The sequence below is a fragment of the Plectropomus leopardus genome, chromosome 12, assembly GCF_008729295.1.
Source record: "Plectropomus leopardus isolate mb chromosome 12, YSFRI_Pleo_2.0, whole genome shotgun sequence".
NCBI lineage: Eukaryota > Metazoa > Chordata > Actinopteri > Perciformes > Serranidae > Plectropomus > Plectropomus leopardus.
In genome coordinates this window covers 18553838-18574649 of record NC_056474.1, presented here as the reverse complement: position 1 = coordinate 18574649, position 20812 = coordinate 18553838, and the positions used below count along the sequence as shown (strand labels likewise).

The window sequence follows — 20812 nt, the reverse complement described above, 5'->3', positions numbered from 1 at the left end:
GATCAGTGCTTCCAAATCAAAGGAGTACAATTTGGTTATGCAACTGACCTCAGAACAGGTCATACCAAGCAACTTCATTATCTAGAATAATCCATATCCTACAGGAGCTGTACTCCAATGCAAAAATAAAACGCAATACTGTAATGATAACTCTGAACACTGTTTCGCAATACAATGAGGACTTTAATTCAACTAATACTCTGTTTAGTAGTTTTGAAGTGTCTGACTAGTTAAGAAATATTTCAATCCCCCAAGAATCATTAGTATATCAGCTACTGACCGTGCTGCCTTGGATTCATGAAGAAAACATTTTCTTGCATGCCTACACGATAAAGAATCCTAAAACTGAGGAAATACTTGATGAAGTGGTGTAAAAGGGGACCACAGCTTAACAACAATAAAACTATCTGAAAGCATCCGTTTACAAACTCTCACAAAACGTGTGCAGTAAAACCAAAGTGTCAATTATCCAGTCATGTGCTCATTACTTCTTGAACACGTTTATTTTTGGTAAAACCTTATTATTTAAAGGTCCAATGTGTAGGATTTGGGGGGATATTTTTTCAGAAATTGAATATAATACTCAAAACTATGTTTTTTTTCTGTTTATGATCACCTGAAATTAAGATTTGTTGTGTTTTTGTTACCTTAGAACAAGGCATTTATATCTACATACAGTCCTCCTCCACAAAGTCCGCCATGTTGTTCTACTGTAACCAAACAGTGTCTCTAGATACACAATTTGCATTTTTCCGTTGTCCACCATATTTCTCCTACATGCTTGGCACACTGAAGTTGCTGGTATTTACATGGACCCCTATGACTTAAATTCATCAAGAATATACTCAAGTTTTGGATTTTCTGTTCCCCAAGGAGGCATGCAAAAAAAAAGGTTTTCTTCACTAATTCAAGGTAATGCGATGAGTAACTGATACTGAAATAATAATTTTGTGGGTGAAGAATTCCTTTAAGGGACACTAATATTTACCTTAAGGACATTAAATCCTAAAGATTTTCAAATAATTGTATGTAATCATTTAGATTAAGATAAATACTTTCAGATTTCATATTAATCTGTATATTTGAAAGGTAAAATGAAGAGTCTAGGTTACAGATTGTGGTGTTTTCTGTCTATGAATAGGACCATCAGGAGAGTAAGGTTTGCTTTACAGGCAGGTATAGTAATATATTGTAAACTAGGGCTCATTTTGGGGTAGCACAACATTACAGGACACTCCGATAGAAATCCACTGCATAGAACACAAAGCCTATGAAGTTCAGTCATGCAGGATATTGATTCAAGTTCTATACATTACAGTTCTATCTAAAAGGTCCCAAACAGTAACAACTAGTACAGTTAAGACCCTCAGCCTGGGGGCTGAGACACAGCGACGAGAGAGCGGCTGAACAGTTTCTGTCTGTCCAGGGAGAAGAGGCTTTCAATGGCATAATAAGAAGTCCTTCATCCATTACAGCCCATGATAGTTCTAAAGTCATTGTGATTTGCTACTGAACGTGTTATTTTATCCAGGTAATGTGTGTGGTTTTTTTTATGCTAACGTCACAGAGAAGGCGATGGCGGTGGAAGATCTGGAGCTCATGTCCGCCGCGGCTCCACCCTGTAGGAGAGCTGTGTCAGTGCCCTCTGGTTGTCAATCACGCAGAGCTTCCTGACGTAGCCCCGTACATCTGCTTGATTTTTATTGGGTTGGCATATGTCAGGATCTAATGTAGTAAGAGAGGAAACAGAGAAATGTTAACAGAAAAATGTGAGTATAACCAGCATGCAAATGTGATTAAATTAAGTGATGTACAGACTTACTGAATGGTTGGCTTCTACAGTGCCTCACTTGCCGAATTGTGTTAGCTATAATTCGCTGAAGAGACAGAAGGCTTTTTTTTAGATTTCACGTCAAGATTAAGTAAAGAACAGAAAGAAGCATAATTAATAACCCATTTGCCCATTCAATGTGCACAGAAACTCACCATTTTCTCAAAATTGACCATATTGTCAATGAAGGTCTTGTTGCCCTCATGTGTAAATGTCATATCTGTAAAGAAATGAATTAAATTTAATGGCAGCCATGTTACTTCCAGAGTTTATTCTTAGTATATCTATAATGCATTATGAGGATATTCATAGTGAATTATAATACATTCATGATGCTTTATGAATACACTCATAAACACATAAAATGCTTTCTGCTGCACTATAGCAGTAGTCATAAACCATTATAGATGTGGCTCATAATGATTTATAAGTGGCAAGGGTTTTATGGATGCTCTTGACTTGCTCTAAACTAGAGGTTGATTGCTGCGGCTTATAATGCATTATAAATATTGATACTCACCTACACATACATCAACAATCAACTGCAGTAAGGATAGGATAGTGTGATATAGCAATCCATGCTGTATCATAAGTTATCATCGTATGTGTTAAGTAAAGTGAGGTACATATTGATGCTTTTATAATAATTTATGCTTCATCATAATGTTTTATTGTCAGTCTTAATAAAGTGCAATCGTTTTCATGCATTCATAAGAATAAATGCTGCGTCATAAGTGATGAATGTGTACCATACACTACAATATTTTGAAAATGCATTTAAAAGACTGAAGTCTGACAGTGTGTCAGAGATTCAGAGAGTTTGTAGCCACAGAATTAGATTTCACAATGACTGGGGATCAGTGTCAGAGGTGGACAGAAACTGTTGCAGCCCAGCTTCCAATGAAAATTACTTCTAGCCTATGTCACTTGTATAGTGAACATTGCAAAAGACCAAAGGACAGAAGGCAAGGAAAGGAATCAAGGATGTACAACCGGAGTAATGGGGAGAGTAGAGTGACTGGAGTACTTCTGTTTTGTAACTGAGTCGTACCTTTGAGAAGGAGAGGCATGAAGGGGATGATTGGGGGTTCCAGTTTGGTAACAGTGAGTCGGTACGACCGGTGGTTTCTTGATGGGTCCTGTCGCAAGACATTAAAAAAGGTTGCATTTCTAATACATTTGGAACTCAGTTACACCAAATTATAAAAAACGTATTTTCCTTTATTATACCCAGTGGATAGTAGTTTTGGTTATATTTGCCCAGGTTTTTAGATATTAATCTTTAAACATTTTTTTAATCTATCCAACTGATTTCTGCTGCCACTGCAGTTACAATGAATGGAGTTTCATGCAGCTCACCATCATACTCTCAAACTCAGCGTAGAACTTCTTAAATTTGGTTGGGAGTTTCTGCCACAAAAAAAAAAAGACTTTGGTGACATAAACATACACTGAACAAAAACACACAATCAACATCTTTGTTTTCGCTCAATACATTTTTTTTTTAAAAGTTAAAGTAAAGATTTTTTTTAAAGACTTTTTATTGACACAAATTTTATGCATAGCCCAAGGCACACCTGGGTGGTCATATTTAATCAGCATGTTGATATGGCACATCTGTGGATTAATGATCTTATCAAAGAAGTGCTCATAAACACAGAGTTGTAGTGTTGCAGTTTTAAAGTCTTTTGAGTACATAGAAAAATTCTTAGATCTTTTAATTGCAACTCATGAAAAACGGAAGCAAAAACAAAAGTTTTTTTAATTCACTGCAATACTTTAACTGTAATGTAACACAGCCATGGTTCACTAAAGATCTAGACACACAATAGACAAAGTTTACCTCCCATGTCTGGCTCAATCTGCTGACAGCAGGGTTGCTCATCCCCATAATGATGGCAAAGAATGAGTTCAGGTTCTTAAACTCCCGACAGCTATGTACAAACACACACACACAAATACACAAAAGTAAGACCAAAGGAAATCTGTCATCTAATTGCATGTGTGCAACCAGCATGAAGCATTAGAGAGTCACCAGTTGGTTCCACTTACTGTGCTGCTATCTTGATGAACTTCTTGAGGAGCTGGACTCTCTTGCTGAGCTGTCCGCAGAGGCAAACCTCAGTGACCACCCAAAGCTGGACCTGGTTGAACCTCCGCAGAAACAGATCCAGATTAGCTGTGGTTCTTCTGAAGCTCTGCCGGCCAAACGTGTGGTAGAGCAGCTCATGCTGCGGAGAAAAGAGAGGAAACATTAAACAGCGGCAAGTTTGGAGATACTGCAGTGGACAGGTCTCGCCACCTTGCATATATCTAGCTTCACTCCTGTAGGGTTTTTTCTTTTCAACAATGATGCAGCACCAATACAGAAGAATGCCTGTAAAAAGCCCTTTCACGTGGAGCTGTTTTTAGAGTGTGTCTGTGCCTGTGTGTTTACCTCATGCACACAGCTGAAGAGCTCCCAGTCAAACATGGTCATTTGGTAAGCCAGGTCCTTAGAGCTCATCAGCTCAAAAGTTGACATGGAGCCTGCAGTGGGACCCTCTTGGTCTGGAAGAGGAGCCTGACACACACAAATACACACATTTATTCAAATTCATTAACACATAAAAAATATATTAAATAATCGACATATAACAGTAAAGACAGCATCATGTACAATCACAAGAAAGTAGGGATGTACCATCTAGGATTTTTGGAGATATCTGGCATGCATTGATTTTCCATCAGATTTTCGCTGATACCGTTATGTGCATATATTTTTTCAACCTTATTCAAGGGAACATCAAGTCTCTCCTATAGTAATGTTACATATTATTATTCCTAATCTTATCATGATGGCCCTCTTGTGGCAGATACAGACATAAAATACAATGCTCTTCTCAGTGCACACATTCACCTGGCAAATTAAGACAAACTGCTTAAACTTATCTTACATGCCATAATTAATTTTACGTAAAACTTCTAAAGTCACCCTACTTTAACTGGCTTGGATGTCGCTCTGCCAGAGACTTTCCTGATGACAGCTGCAACAAGGGTAAATTTAATCTATTTTATTAATTAAAGTCACATAAATAAAGCGTCATCTTATCGGCCTGTCATATCATCAGAAATGTTCATGTTGGGCCAATGCTGATATTTCATTTTAACGCCTTTATAAACCGATATGGCTGATGTGGCAATATCATTGTGCATTCCTACAACAAAGAATGTGTGTTACTGTAAAACCTTTTCAGAGAAACTACAGTCTAAGTCCTGGGTAAGCAGGAAACATTTATAACTTACCAGACTGCTGAGCTGTTCTCGAGGACAGGCAAACAATCGCCCGTTGATGCTCAGAGCAGAAAACACTGAAACATCATTCGGCTTCAGGATTTGTTTTTCTGTAACAAAACATGAGAATCGTTTTTAGTAGAAAATTGTTTTAATCACCCCCCAAAATTTTCAAACCGACGCTAAAACCATTTTCATTTAGCACACTTTTAATCCTGCTACCTGCATTCACAGTATACATGGTTTACCCAGCTGACAGTGTTCATAATTATAAGCAAGAAAAGGCACTGAAATTACCAATGATCTGTCTGTAAGTAATGTGTCTGTGAACTGCTCTTTAATATTTAAATCTGTATTCTTACCACTAGAAGAGCTGAGGTGGACCAAAATGAGCTCATCGGTTGTGCCAAGTTTGTCGGCCACAGCACTGGTCACTTCTCTTCCAGTCGCTGACACAGCAACCCGGATAGTGGTGTATGTCTGATCGCTGCAGTACACCTTCAAAAGGACTTAATAGAACACAAACATAACACTGTTTTTTTTAAGACTACTTTTACCAGACAATCTGCACATTTGATTTTGTCATGTCTTGTATACAAATGTAAATGTTTGGTGTGATGGTGGCCCTGCAGGAAAGTTCAGGGATCACCAAAATATTAAATTCATCTGCTGAGAACATACATATCCTTATTAAAATTTCATGGCAATCTGGCAAACGGTTCAAATATCTTGCTCCTCAGGGTTCAGAGGAATCTCACACACACACACACACACACACACACACACACACACACACACACACACACACACACACACACACACACCAACTTACTGTCATCATGATTCCTAATGGGCTGTTTCTTCTGCAGCCTTTCTTCTCCATTGCTGAACTGTCGTATTAAAGTTTTCTGTTGAATTACATGAAATAGTGTGTGTTCAGTATCCACATCGCCATGATAACTCCTAAAATGCACATTTGGTTAAAAACAGTGGTGTGGACGTACCTTTTTTGTGGATTTGGCCTCTTCCGAACTACAAAATGTAAAAGGCGTAGAAACACACAAAAAATTACACAATAAATATGGCTGGTACATAAAACACTACAATGAAAGCTTAATGTGCAGGACCTACGAAACATACTGTAATTTGACGATTTTCTCCAAGTCAGGAACCAAGTCTTTCAAAGCTCTCAACATTCGAGAATCATTTGATAAGCTCCCATACAGCTCCTGCAGGGACAGAGTAGAAGAACCACACTTAGCCTGTGCATATGATCTGTGTATGTTATGGGCATTTGAAAGTTTTTAGTCACCTCAAGGAAAGAGATTGCAGCAGGCTCCTCCTGTAACATGTATGTGTGTGCATTGGCCCAGCGCAGGGCCAGAATAAGGGCCCTCCTTTTACTGTTGAGCGCATACTCCAACCTCTCCTGTTCAGAGCCGGGTGGAGATGCTGCATGGTAGGTGCACACAGGGTTAAGATAAATATAAAGACGTAAATCAATTTGTCAATTTATGATCAAATGCACAAAATCTGTACAATCACAGAATGGATCTAAACAAGCAGCAACAGCAGCTAAAACCATGTTACTATTCAGTTAAAGATAAGATCTGTTTCACAAAAAATAGAAATGATTATTCAATATACTCAAGGCCAGAATTAACCTTCATCATTGCATCCTAGCTACCAAATAAGGGAGCTGCTAATTACAAATAATAATCAGCGCAGCAGTGGAACAATTGCTCTACAATGATTAAGACAATAAGAAAAGACCTCCACCATTGTTATTGCAACTTGTTGCTGTAGTGTGAAGGGAGGTGAGCAGTTCATTAGTGCTGGCGGGTCAACTGCTGCGTCAGCGCTTCCATGAGCACAACTGGTCAGTTGCACAATCCAAGATGCTGTCAGTAAGACTGTTATAGTATGCAGAAAATAATAAACATATCTGTCCATTTCTGAGTGGGGTTTTCAACAGTTTTTGAGGGTACCTAAAGTACCTGATAACTGGGTATCACACACAGGATGAATAAACAAGAATTACAGCCTCATGGTTGTATCCCTCAACTAGTGACAGTTTACTTCCATTTGTGTCCAGGCTCATACGCAGCCATGACAGTAAACAATTCTTCAAATAAGGATGTTGCTACAAGTGTCAAGGTAGACACCCAAGATTGGTGTCACCAATTCAGTGTCTGACAAATGTCTCCCCTTCTGTTCCTCAGTTACGGTGTTGAATAATTACCAGAAGTGTTTTTACAGAACATAATGATGTCATGGTGAGGTTGACCTTTGACCTTTTGAATATCAAATGTCAACACTTCATCATTTTATCGTATCGGACAATTGTGTGAAATTTGGTCATAATCAGCAAATGAATTTTTGAGTTATGACCAGAAACATGTTTTGTGAGATCATGCTGACCTCTGACCACTGAAATCTAATAAGTTCATCCTTGAATCTGATTGTACATTAGTGCCAAATGTGAGGAAATCATCTAAAGGTTTTCTTGAGATTGCGTACATAAGAATGGGATGGACAAAAACATAATCTAGCCACAGCTTTCGCTGGGTTAGAGCATAACAAAAAGGAAACATAAAGGATATTGTGCCATGAGCAGAGGGCACAGCTGGCTGTTGGGCATGAAGACATTGTGCATGAGGACAAAATCATCCACTGCTGGGTCTGCAAGACAAGAAGAAAAACAGAAATCAAGACGGAAGAGAGTCAGAAACAAAAGAAAGCAAATAGAGAACTTAAGAATAAATAAAGGTTCAAAATGTAGCGGAAATATCATTCATTAATCCATTTATTCAGCATATCCGTCTCTCCATCCATCCATCCTTCTTTCATTACAATGCATTTGATATTGTTTCTAGACTATCTCTTGTAACCATCTACTCAAAATTCATTTTGGCTATTGGCTATTGCTACCTGGTTCACTGTGATGTATGTCCATCCTCATGGTCTCCAGGAAGTGCTCGAGAATCTTCTCTGGCGTTCCTGATATCACAGTGTACCTGCAAAAGGTGAGATGAGGAGAGATTCATTTTACTGTGCACTTATTAGTATGTATGGAAGACTCTTCACACTGACACATACTTGATGCTTCCCAGTGTGGAGGTCCGAGGACTCTTTTCCAACACCAGCACAGCTTGTTCATGCTCTTTCAAACGCACTGTGTTGGCTTCCACATCCTGAAAACACAAGATGCATAAACAGAATCAGTAATATCATTTAAAGTCAAATGCAAAAATGTGGCTTTTTAAAATGTAACACAATTCTTCTGCCAGAGGAGGGAGACAAACATTACAGTCCAGCAGCATCACTAGTCATATATAGTGCAGTGTGATGCTTCAGACAGCACAGATAAATAAATTTAACTTCTGTTCAATGGAATCCATCCAACTTTTCACCTACATCATATAAAGGTTTTGTATGCAACATTCACAGCATTCATATAACAGAAAACATCTATTTTCTATGTAAAGATATAGTGGGGTAATGGTGTCCTGAGTAGAGAAAAAGTCATGCTCCCTGTGTGTGTGTGTGTGTGTGTGTGTGTGTGTGTGCGCAAATCTGAGCTTCTCTGTGGTTTGTTGTAGAAGGTAGAAGACGCCCAAACTCCACACAATTTTTCTCGATGTTGATAAGTGCTTTTCTATCGTAGAAAAGTTGTGCTTCAGCAGAAGGGGCCAGTAGACGGTCCAGCTACGTGTTGCTGCACACGCATGTGAGTCCCTGTGAGTGTATCCCACTAGTTAGCATATCGCTGTCACTCTGCACTGTGCTCATACAGCTGTTACCACTGGTAGTGGTGATGGCTTTGTTGTGAAAGAGTATAGCTTGATTTATGCTTGACACACACAAAAACTGGGAGAGTTGGCATGGCCAAAGTAATGACACACCATCAGACATGCCCCAGTGTAGCAGGTTTACTGTCTCTGAACATCTGACATTTTCCAGCTAGGTGGACGCAGATGGGCAGAGAAAAGGTTGTTAGGTCAATGTTAAGACTCGTGTGCAGACAATCTCATTTCACACTCGGAATGTCGTAAAGCTCCGTTACCTTAGGTTAGAATATTGGCTTGGCAGTTAGTTTGTGAATATTCATCGCTAATAACTGTATTTGTGGCAGTAGTGTTTTGGTGCTAGTGTGAATACACTTGTATCCATTAGAGAATAAATGTCCATCTCATCTACCTACCCTGAGTATCCTGTTGAAGTCTTCCTTGTCAACACGAAGAAAGTGACAGTTGTCCTCTCTCAGGACGATGGAGGCGGCACGAGGTGAATCTGTAACCAGGGCCAACTTCCCAAAGTCGTCGCCCTCGTGGAGCGTACACACCACACCCTAAGACACACACACGCACACACATGCATAAAAGCACATAAACACACAAGCTCCAAAATACAAACAAGTTCAGACATAAACACAGTTTACTTGTCATCTTACTCCCTGAAGAAAAATCAGAGGAGCGGGAGCACACAGGACTGAGATGAATCATCTGTACTTGTCCGTGTGTGTGTGTGTGTGTGTGTGTGTGTGTGTGTGTACGTGTGTTTGTTTGTTTGCGTGCATGTGTGATCAATGTGTATGCATGCACATGAGCAGTATAAATGTGCTGTGCAGTGGTTGTAAATGTGTGGTGTGAAATTGTGTATGCGTACAATCCCTTAAGCCATTTAATCATAGTGATGAGTCATGGTGAGCTGTGCAGAGTCTGCCAAACCCCACTGTTGGTGTTTCCCGGCCCTGCAGGCCTGATGCTGCTGGTCTGCTCCATACAGCCATGATCAGCTACACATTTTAATCCATTACATACGCATGAACTATAATCAAATGAAGCAGAAAACTCGAGCAATGCTCATGTATCAAACAAAGCAACCTAAGCATGTAGGTGGATAATACATTTACACACACACCTTGCCGTAGATAACCACATTGACAGAGCCCCTCTGGATGATGTACCATGATGTGCCCTCCTCTCCTTGGTTGAACACTTGAGGATAAAGAGGATAAATATAAATCGCCTCTACATGTATGATTCAAACATATATTCTGTACACCAGAGGTATTCAAACTGTGAGGCCAGCCTCCCCCAAGGGACGCAGGGAGGCGCTGTTGCGTGCAGCTCTAGATTTTACTCATTTAAAACAATTTTTTTTAAAAAACAGCTGTAAGAGTGCACAAATGGCAACAACATTCTGCCACTTAAAAACAACAAGGCATTTGGTCTTTGCAAAGAGAGATGATTCACAAGTTTATTTAATCACTAGTGGTCACTCAAGACATGTGGGGACGCATTATAATGCCAGATGTGAACAGATATAAAGCTGTTCACTTGTGATCTGATAACCCAAGATGCATGATAATACAAAGTGTAAACAGGCTCTTATATTCAGTGCGAATATCTTTGATGTCCATCATAAACAATTCTATTTAGAAATCACATTATAAGAGAAAGTGGAAAAAGCAAAGACTCACAAACGGTTCCAGCTTTTGCATGCGATTCGAAGATCACGACACTCGCCAGTTCCCTCTTCACCTACAAACCAGATTGAAATGCTCAGTCATTTTAGATTTAGCTGCACTGGAAATGTAAGAGCAGTAAAATGTACAGATCACAGTTTTTAAGGATTGTTTCAAAGCAACCTAAGAGTCCTTACAGTCCATTATAATCGTGCATGATAAGTTTTGCTTTGTTATCTATATCTGCATTATTATGCAGAATCTGCAAGCAATTTTACAAGATTTTGGTATCAGAAGCATTCTGGTTTCCGTTTGAAGTCCAAGTACTGACTTATGTTTGAAAGGGTGTTGGCTGCCTGCTGTTTGCTTGGGGAATTAAAGAGGTGGACCGCATTTACCAAAATGCAATGTTGGATCCCATCAGCTTTTTTCCTAATTTATCTGCATTCATATGCAGATATCTGTTGATAGAGTTTTGCCGAAATGCTGGATCTGTCTCAAGTTGCTAATTGAACTGTAAAAAATGAGCAGCACACAAAAAAAGTGTTGGCCTGGATATCTGCTGGTTACACCAGATATCCTGTGAAATATTGGCCATTGCACCCAGAGGCTTCATCATTGTCAGATGATAGCTGATGCAGTCAAAGATAGTGCTTAATGAGATTTCTGATTTGGTAAAATTTATTTCACCAAATTTCATAGGCACTGCATTCAAATTGATAACGGATGGGAAGAGGAATAAAAAGAACAGTTAAATGAAAAAGGCCGATTGTTTGTAAACCATGGTCATATCCTGGAATATGTTTCATGTGACTTTTCATCACAATAAAAATGTGATAACATCTGATACACATAATACTTATTCTCAGAAAAAATGGTGCATGAAAAAGCAACAATAAAAACCCAGACTAGAGGACTCCTCATGATGAATACTTGCCAACACAGGCCAGTGTAACTGTGTCTCATTACACTGGTAAGTGAAGTGCTAATGCTTCTCCCTTTGGTCTTAAAAACAAGACTGATAAGTGGTTGTGATGAATTGACAGACTTCTTTAAAACCTGACTGTCCCTTTAAAAGAAAAAGTGGACCGGCTGACTCACAGTGTTTGAGAGGTGAGCTAAGGCCTTGATGTGAAGCAGCTCATCATAGATGATCTCTAGGTCATCCCCCGTCCTCTGACCAGGCCTGCAGACACACACAGAGAGGTTTGTCAGGATGAAGTCACCATGAAGATTTCATGTACGCTTCACCTCATATTAGAATGCAGTAAAATTAGTAGTGACATCCTGATGCTAAAATAACCATGCTATTTGGAAAGTAGCATCTACTGATTTGTTCATTTTATTTCACATCACAGTTCTTTTATAAACGCTGATTTAGGATTACTTTTGGTCAAAACTGCCAACTCAGAATTTAAATGGTTAAAAATGCTTTATGGATTTACTTGAAAATAATACATATGTAATAAGTAATACGTAAGTTAATGCAATTTTGCTACTGACGATTTCCTGAGGATCATGCGCAGCAGTGCGTCAGGGCCAATCTGAGCGAGGAAGAGGATGGTCTCTGGTAGCTCCTCCTCACTCTCCCTCTTCTCCTCCTCACTAGGCAACGGCGTGTCCTCCTCCTCATCGTCAAGAAATCGGTAGAACAGGTACTTGTCCTGGAAACCCAGCTCCTGGTCCACTGGAGAGCAGACAAACACACATGGTTAAAAGATGCAAGAGCACACATAGAAACACACACACTATGAATGCCTGGAGATTCTCAGCAATCACAGTTGCTCACTTATTCAGAGCAGAATATGAGACGTCTTCTTTGAAGTGTTTGAATTTGAGATTGTAATCTATATTTTATGGTCCTGCTTCAAAACTCCCAATTAATTTCCACCCTGGTATTCATACTGTTACTTCCACTGCGCCTGATGTTCAAATTTAGTAAAATCTCCGATCCAAATAAGAGTCAAAGAGAGATGCTTTTTGGCTGCTTTGCAAAAAGGTTTGGGAACGGACTTTTCTCTGTTATGACAACAGTGCAGTGCATGGAATGATACTGAACAGCAAACACAGTGATGGGAAAATAGAGACAGTTGTAGTTACCGTGGTTGAGCACCCCTTCTTCAAGTAGAGCCTGCCACATCCCAACAGCATGGGACCGTGTGAGAACACAAGCGCTCTGCAGCACCAACCAGTCCACCAGCTCTGTGCCTACACAGCATTGTCTGCAATACACATACACCATTAAATCCTAACTGAACCTGTTGCTTGGATAACTCTACACACAGCGTGAACTCTAGACAAACAGTGAACCTCGGCACATTCAATTCAATTCAGATTTATTGCACATGCTTGTTTTGTTTTTTTTCCTTCGTGTTTTCATCCTAATTTTGTCCCACCCTATATTTACACTTCTTAAATTTTTGCAATACTTGCTACTTAATACTTGTTATGCACCAATACACCAAAGCAAATTCCTTGTGTGTGAAAACCCACCTGGATTCTGAATTCAATTCTTACCTGTATGTCTTGAGGTGGTACTTCCTGTCTCGAATCATATGTGGGGCTCTGGACAGAATGGCGTTGCGGAGAACCTTCCCTGCCCTCTGCAGCTTCTCTGAAGGGATCTACAGAACAGACAGCAGTGGTTCATTTTTGTGTTATGTTAAACCCTCAACTAGTAGATCCTTCAGTGGTGCTATGTAACTCCAGCCATTTGACTTTTTTTACACTCAAATGTAACCACATAGCGCCTGTATTAAGACAAAGAACACAGGCCTATGAAACAGTAAGAGTCATAAAGGGCGCACAACTGGCATTGACAGTTTAATTAAAATTATTTAATCGTAACCCCTGTATCATGATTGGGGTTGGGTACTGTTCACATCTGAACCAATACAGGTATCAGTGCCTCAAATTTGATACCAGTTCCCCACAGCAACCTTTTTTCAGTACTTAACTATTTCTGTACTAACAAATATAAAGAATAAGTGTGCATTAAAAAAAACAAAAAACATATTCACATACAGCAGTGACAGTAGGCTATTTCTAAAATAAAATAGAACAAATATGTTGAAACTATCAGCACTACAATGATAGTTTCAATTCAGGGGGAAGCCAGAGTCCTGCAAATGGCCTCCCAGGCTTAGGGGCACTTTGCAGTGCATCTGCCTCCTGTCTTAACCTGATGTTCTCATCCAGATGCCCTCTGAGGTACTGAAACTTGACACAGATCAATTAACTCAAATCTGTACTCTCAGTATTATCCACTTAATTTGGTCAGGATACAATACACAGCCCTTCAAGTACAACAGTGTAGCTTGGTGAACTGCTGACTCCAAGCTGTAACGCACAATAAAATTGATCATTTACCCACTCTGCATGCCATGAACGTAAATGTGTGCTGCAAACTGAGGTTAATGCTTGTAACGAACAGTACAGCACTATACAGTACATACCAGTTAAACTGTAAAAAAGAAAAAAACAACTCATACGCAGATACACATCCTTTACAGATCACACCTGTGCCTTAGAAAGAGAGGGAAGTGCAGATGTGTATTCACACACACACAGCTGCTGTTGAAAACAACAAAGTACGACTTGCTAATTGGGCAGATGGGATCTTTCTTCTATGTGCATGCATTAGCATAACTACAGAGGATCACAGCTGTGAGTCATCACTTGTCTCTTCTACCAAACACATACACACCTTCAAAATTCATTCTGGTATTCTGGTTCATTCACAAACATGAAAGTATGCAGCAGCAGGGAGCAATTTTATGACACTGTGGTCCAGTTTATCTTCTCTCTGCACTCTTTACAGAATGGTGCATTTGTGTTTGTAAAGAATTGTAACTTTCGATTTCAAAACTTCAGCATTTTTGGAACATTAAAAATCCCTCATCTACTGGTCAGCTGTGCACATACAGACTGAACTAGACATTTTTGCTCGACCATCAATTCGCTACCCACACAGATACTCTGACACAAGCAGTGAGGGATAGAGGAATCCAAGGCAAACGGAGACTGCCTGGCCAACAGTATATTGGTTGTGAGTTTGGTTCATTCATGCTTTGTGTGCTGTGAGGAAGGATCAAGTTGCCATGCTGAACTTTTTTTAAAATTTTTCTTCTTACACAAATCCACAACAGATCTTTGGCTTCCAAACAGCGAGCTGTAGAGAGTATTTACCTTGTTGTGAGCTTTGTTTGCAGAGTCTGAGTTCATGTTGTCTTTGTCAGCGAGTCCTGAGGAGGGAAGAAAAACTGTTGTCAAGCTAGTTGAAATGAAGATTTTTTTATAGGATACAGATACTTTTCATTCCAGAAACATGAAAAATTCATTGTGTAGCTTAGATGCTAAAAGCTTAAACTTGCAGAGAGGTATGCACTACTGTCCAATATATTCTGATAAATATCAGGTGGGAAACAAGTATATTGAAAAGGAAACAGGAGTGCTTTAGAATAACAGATATTAGCCTCCTGCTGCTACTGCAGTTTGTGGAGTACCTCTACAAGATATGCATCTTAGTCGCCAGGCAAAAAATATGATAGTTTTTGCTTTGACTTAGTCTGCTTTAATGGAAGGAAAAAATTCCCTCCAACCTATAGGCAATAGATAAAAGACATTACGTGTTATTTGACTTTAGGGAAAATTGGCTATTCTAAAATTGGCTATTCTGTGCTCAGAAAATGTATGCTATACACCCACTATTTTTAACCTACAGTATAGAAAAAAATAGACACCACTTATATTGCAGCTTTGTGTATTATATTTTGCTAACTTATTTTTCAGATATTCAACATAGTCTTAACTACATGGAAAAAGGGGCAAAAAGCTCCCTTTTTCTTTTCAAATAATTATTCTTATCAGTATCATGCTCACATGATACTGAATTATAAATGTCATCTATTCATTATCTGACCTATGTTTCATAATGCTACAGTAAAGTATTCATAATTTGATGTGAAATTATATACACAGAGGTAGATCAGGAAATTATCCATATTAAATGTTTCTTTCATTCTAGTCTTGCCTTTTTTACATTTTATACACAGAACCATTGAAGACACCGAGGTCATGTCGTATGTATATGTTTTCTAGGAATTTAAAGACTTGAGTTTACATTTGAAAACTACAAACATTTCACACATCGGGCCTAAGTTTACGGCCAAATACTTTTAAAACTGTGTGTGCTTCTACTCACTGTCATTGTTGGATCCACTCTCCATAGCTCCATAAGGAGGGGCCAACAGTCCAGCCAAGCTCTGACGATACTTCTACAAGATAAAACACAAGCACGTTAGAAATGATGTATCATTATGATGTTTCATTTATAAGACATTATCTATTAAACATCAAAACACATTACATTTAATTCTGTCTCTCTGACCCGCCCCCCCAACACACACACAGTGTTACTTTCAAACACACAAGTGCAAGTGCCCCTCAAAACAAAGCCCTTTGTACAACCAAGATCATTTACATGCAGAACAACTAACATTATATAACACACACACTCACTCACTCACAGCAGCAGCATTCAAACTAGGGTTAATGAGAGCATGAAAGCAGCTAAACGTGCACAGATGCTGCTGTTCCAGCTGTTAACAACAAGAAACTCTATCTGCATTTCTATAGCAAAGACACAGAAATACACACAGCAGGTAATTTTGAGCCCTGAATATGCCACTGCTCCTCTGCAAGGTCATTACCAAGCAACCCGTGCCTTCTGAGAACTGCCAGGAACACACACACACACACACACACACACACACACACACACACACACACACAAACACACACAAAGCACACACACACACACACACACACACACACAGCACAGAGGGAGAGAGACAGAGAGAGCATCTGTTTGATCTAAAGACACAAACACCCCCCTGTCTATATTTTTCTTGCACACACCAAACATCAGCTAAATTTTGCAAAAAAGACAAAACAAAAATAGATATTAAGGCACATAATAACACTATCTGGTCCACATGCACACCACAGACGACACAGTAGCACAGTCGAAGAGTCAGACTCACCTGAGGTAACACAAATTTAGCCGCCTAATGCTGCAGGGATTGAAACCCCAGAGAGCTGCCCTCTGCTCCTTTACAACTCACACACAAGCCACCAGATAGCATCCTGCTCACAACAAGCTGCTCTCTTCCTCTCTCTCTCTCTCACACACACTCACACACACACACACACAGTCGCCCCAGTGTATTCCTCAGTCTCTCACTCTCCCTCTCTCGCTTTGATTGAGCCAAGAACCAAACCACTTTTCTCTCACAGGTTACCACGGTGATCCGAGTCTCTGTATGGCAGAGCTACTCTAGTGGAGGAGGAGGAAGAGAGGGAGAGAGACAGAGAAAGGAGACAGAAGAGGGAAAGAAAGGAGTAGTGAGGGTGAGGATGGAAAGCAAAGAGAGGAAGGAGGCTGGCAAAAGACACAACAAGGCCAATAGAGGAAGAGAGGAAGTGGGCAAGAGAAAATGTAGAGCAGGTGAAAGGGGAAGAAAGACTTACAATACCAGTCTACCAGGCAAACTGGTCTGCTGTGTGATATACTGTTTGTTTACGGGTTGGCACATATGTGTCAGAAACAACACACTGTTTTACATTTACATCATGTTTATTCATCCCCACTTTCACTTGGCATTAGAATTATGGAGCTGTGCTTTTTTCATCTTTTCATCAAACACATGATTGCATTCATCATTTTGCTTTCTAGTCCTCGTCACACTCAAGCACATGCAAACAAATTAGTCCATGCGCACACACACACACACACACACACACACACACACACAAAGATCCTTTTACTATGAGCTGAATGAGATTTAAAACAGGACAACCTCAGGCTATGTTTTCTGCTCCATGTCTACTGTCCTAAAATAGACAGCAGATAAGGAGCCTGAGTGCACTTAGCTGACAAACAAACACACAACAAGCCCAATAATAAGATGGCACACATGCTTTAATAACCAATTATTGTCCCATCACCCTTTTACATCCTCCTGAGTCATAAAGTGGAGACATCACATTTTAGTAAACCCAATTTCTATTAGTCTAGTAATAACAACACAGAGAGGGTCATTTTTTAAAATAAATCTAAACAGTGAACAGATAAATCTGTTTTATGCTGACACCGGGAACAGAAAAGCCATCAAAGCAGCATTCATTTTTAGAGCAATATTTTACACAAAGGGTTTGTCAACAGGGAAACATGGCCCACAGTCATATCAATTTTTGATTCAAAACAAAACGGTTGCTGTTATGCCTTTCACATCTTTTGACACCATCACTTAACTGTGAGCTCTGAAAAATGTTAACCCATGTATAACCCATGAGCAACGTCAGCTACAAGAAACCCACATTTTCAGGACCAAAAAATGCTGCATGGTTCAATCAATATTTAATACACTGAAAAAGCTTAGTGGATATCTGTCTGCTGTTACTAATTGGAGCAGTAACTAAAGCCTCATATGCTTTGGCAACTGGTTGCTCAGTAAAACTAAACGTGGGTCAAAAAATTTGTGTTGGGTGCTCAGTGAAAACGGGAAACAACATGTTTTTAATGCCCTAATGAAGACCAGCAGTGACTGAAACATGATGGCTTTTTTAATAGCCACTAATATAAAGGCTTTTTATAAAATTCCTCCTTGTTTTCCACATTCAACATTTTGGGCTGCCTGGATATTCGTCCTGTTTATCCTCACATACTTAACTTCATCACTGTAATGTTTCACATTAGCTAACACTTAGAGCTATATCAGCTTATGCTCTGACATAGGTCTGATCAACCAAAAGCTACACTGTAAAGATATTTGTGTGCTGAAATATAAAGTTTAGACTTTTTTATGTTTCCAGTACCTTGCCAAGTCCTGCATCACATTAGCTAGTAGAAATAAAAGCCTACACTTCAACGAGTGCTGATTTTACATTGCACTCCGATAATACCTGCAGACTCATGATAGACTGTTTTAAAAAAGAAAGAAAAAGAAGATATATTGTTTTTTGATTAATGCATTCCTCTTCCTTGTCAAAACGTGGTGCTTACATTACCCACAATGCAACACCACCACTGACAGTTGGGTCATAGATTTCAGCATGTTACGCTAGTTAGGGCTGGGTGATAGGGAAAAAAAAATCAAAAATCACTATATTTTTTAACAAATTCCCTGATATTGCGACTGCAATGATGTTGTTGGGTTGGCTATTGGTGCTTTCACAAAACATTTACACAATGATATATTTTAATCAAAATTATCAGTAATGTAAAAATTATGATTAAGCAGTTAAAGGCAAATAATAGAACAGCTAGAACAGTCTGGTAAATTCAGATAATCCCATCACTTAACTATACTGCAGCCTTTAAAACCAGGAAAACCAGAAGTTATGATATTACAATATTCAAAATCTAAGATGACATCTAGTCTCACATCACGATATCAATATACTGCACAGCTCTGATGCTTGTAGCAACTAATGTAGCCTTGAGGCGCTATCTTCATGCATAGCTAAGGAGCAGGCTACAGAGGTCTGGTGAACTTACTTCTTTCTTTATCCACACCCTGATTTAATTTCTTTCTCAAACTTGTAGCCCTAACTGATGCTGACTCAATTGACATCACTTTGGGATTTTTTTTTCAGACTTCACACAGCTCCCTCTGAAGCCAAAAAAGGCTTTATGCAGCTTTTTGGCAGACTCTGTTGTGTAAAAATCTGTGTGGTAAGTCCAGCCAGCTTCATTTGAAGTCAGTGGCGTGCTTAGGGTGAATGAGTGTCCTTCAGCTAAGTTCAAGGTCGGATTTTGGTATGGTGAAACAACCTTGAGCAAGACACTTAATGTGAACTAAAACAAGCAAAAAGCCTACTTAAAAGTAGAAATAAAATGTCCCATGACAGTTATAAGCATATGACAAGCAATGTATGAAAGGAAAAAAACTAAAACCAAAGACTAAATTAACTTAAAATCTCAAAGAAAACAGGATCTTTTGGATATGACAGCACAAAATAAGAGCCTGCCTGACCAAACAACACAGCACCTTCTCTGTAAGAGGGACCCAGTGAATGGAGAGGCTAACCTCAGCAAGGAGGCCCACAGAGAGGCAACTACTACAATGCCGACTCTCAAACAAGATACCATCACCCAGGCCAAAGCCATGTCACAGAGGCTCAATCTCCCAATTTGTATGATATAGTGTCTGTTTGCAATATCCAATATATATCTGCTGACTGGGAGGTATTATATTGTGGACAGGAGTCATCTCAGTCATTCAATACTACACTATTATTGGCTTTATTTCCCCCTTAGGTATGATGCATCTTATTGATGGAAATTATATCTGCAGCATACCACTATTAGCCAGGAATATCAATACTCTTATCTATTGTAAAGCTCCCATTGTATGACCTTTTAATGTTAGAGTACAAAAAAGGTGACTTGCTGCAGTGTCTGTCTGCACTGTTGTAATTTCATTTGCTTCATATGTGCTGCCAGTTAATTCCACTAATGTCAGCAATCTCTTTATGTCATCTTCTCATGAATACAGATCTTTGTCATCCATTTATTGACATATATGTATGTTTTATTCACATTCTTTATCTGACTTCTCATAGCAGGAAAAGCAGTAATGATGTTAATTAACAAAAAAATGAGCTGTTAATGTGAATTAATTCCACCTGTGCTTTTCTTGCAGTGACCTGTCAAAAATGTCTGCTGTTTTCACAACCTTAATGACAATTACTCAGCTCTGCGCGCCTTAGGGTACCTTCACTTTACCGTTGTAACACAATCAAAATGTGTTGATATCGAGTTTTAAGTACCTGAGCCCAAGAGGAAACCTAAGCACACAGCTGTAATATTTATGGCGGTGCAAGTATGAGTATTTTGGATGCAATGTGCATCAGAGTCAGACAATAAAAAAGAAGCCAAGGGATCTCTGCACTTATCAATTTTAGATTCCCCACACACTGCCTGCCGTAAACATATAACACTGACTGTATATTGTTGTTGACCCATCCTTTCTCGTACTGTAAGTGTATAATGCACTAAGCCAGCAAGCCTTGAAAACAAAACATCCAGTACCGCATACAGGCACACACGGCATGTATCAAACATACACACTCCTCCCTCTCCCTCTCGTTATGCCTTTATCAGTTTATTGTGGTGTGTCACCTGAGGCATGCATCTAATAGGTGGAACAGAAGGCACCATTATGGTGGACAGC

General features: G+C 39.3%; 1 protein-coding gene across 1 annotated transcript in view; it reads right to left on the bottom strand.

The window, feature by feature from the left end:
- Nucleotides 1-669: 669 nt before the first annotated feature.
- Nucleotides 670-20812, bottom strand: part of LOC121951212 (rap guanine nucleotide exchange factor 4-like) — a 29006-nt gene continuing 8863 nt past the window's right edge. Inside the window, exons 5-30 of the mRNA XM_042497463.1 lie at nucleotides 15778-15850; nucleotides 14763-14818; nucleotides 13092-13198; nucleotides 12675-12796; nucleotides 12078-12261; nucleotides 11676-11760; nucleotides 10590-10650; nucleotides 10028-10104; nucleotides 9309-9455; nucleotides 8204-8298; nucleotides 8036-8121; nucleotides 7708-7786; nucleotides 6417-6567; nucleotides 6245-6333; nucleotides 6109-6136; nucleotides 5937-6012; nucleotides 5467-5613; nucleotides 5117-5214; nucleotides 4269-4394; nucleotides 3884-4062; nucleotides 3675-3765; nucleotides 3191-3241; nucleotides 2883-2970; nucleotides 1987-2051; nucleotides 1823-1877; nucleotides 670-1725 (exon numbers count right to left, since the gene is read on the bottom strand). Coding sequence (XP_042353397.1) covers nucleotides 1598-1725; nucleotides 1823-1877; nucleotides 1987-2051; nucleotides 2883-2970; nucleotides 3191-3241; nucleotides 3675-3765; nucleotides 3884-4062; nucleotides 4269-4394; nucleotides 5117-5214; nucleotides 5467-5613; nucleotides 5937-6012; nucleotides 6109-6136; nucleotides 6245-6333; nucleotides 6417-6567; nucleotides 7708-7786; nucleotides 8036-8121; nucleotides 8204-8298; nucleotides 9309-9455; nucleotides 10028-10104; nucleotides 10590-10650; nucleotides 11676-11760; nucleotides 12078-12261; nucleotides 12675-12796; nucleotides 13092-13198; nucleotides 14763-14818; nucleotides 15778-15850 — 2544 coding nt within the window. The 3' untranslated portion in view covers nucleotides 670-1597. The remainder of the gene's footprint in view (nucleotides 1726-1822; nucleotides 1878-1986; nucleotides 2052-2882; nucleotides 2971-3190; nucleotides 3242-3674; nucleotides 3766-3883; nucleotides 4063-4268; nucleotides 4395-5116; nucleotides 5215-5466; nucleotides 5614-5936; nucleotides 6013-6108; nucleotides 6137-6244; nucleotides 6334-6416; nucleotides 6568-7707; nucleotides 7787-8035; nucleotides 8122-8203; nucleotides 8299-9308; nucleotides 9456-10027; nucleotides 10105-10589; nucleotides 10651-11675; nucleotides 11761-12077; nucleotides 12262-12674; nucleotides 12797-13091; nucleotides 13199-14762; nucleotides 14819-15777; nucleotides 15851-20812) is intronic.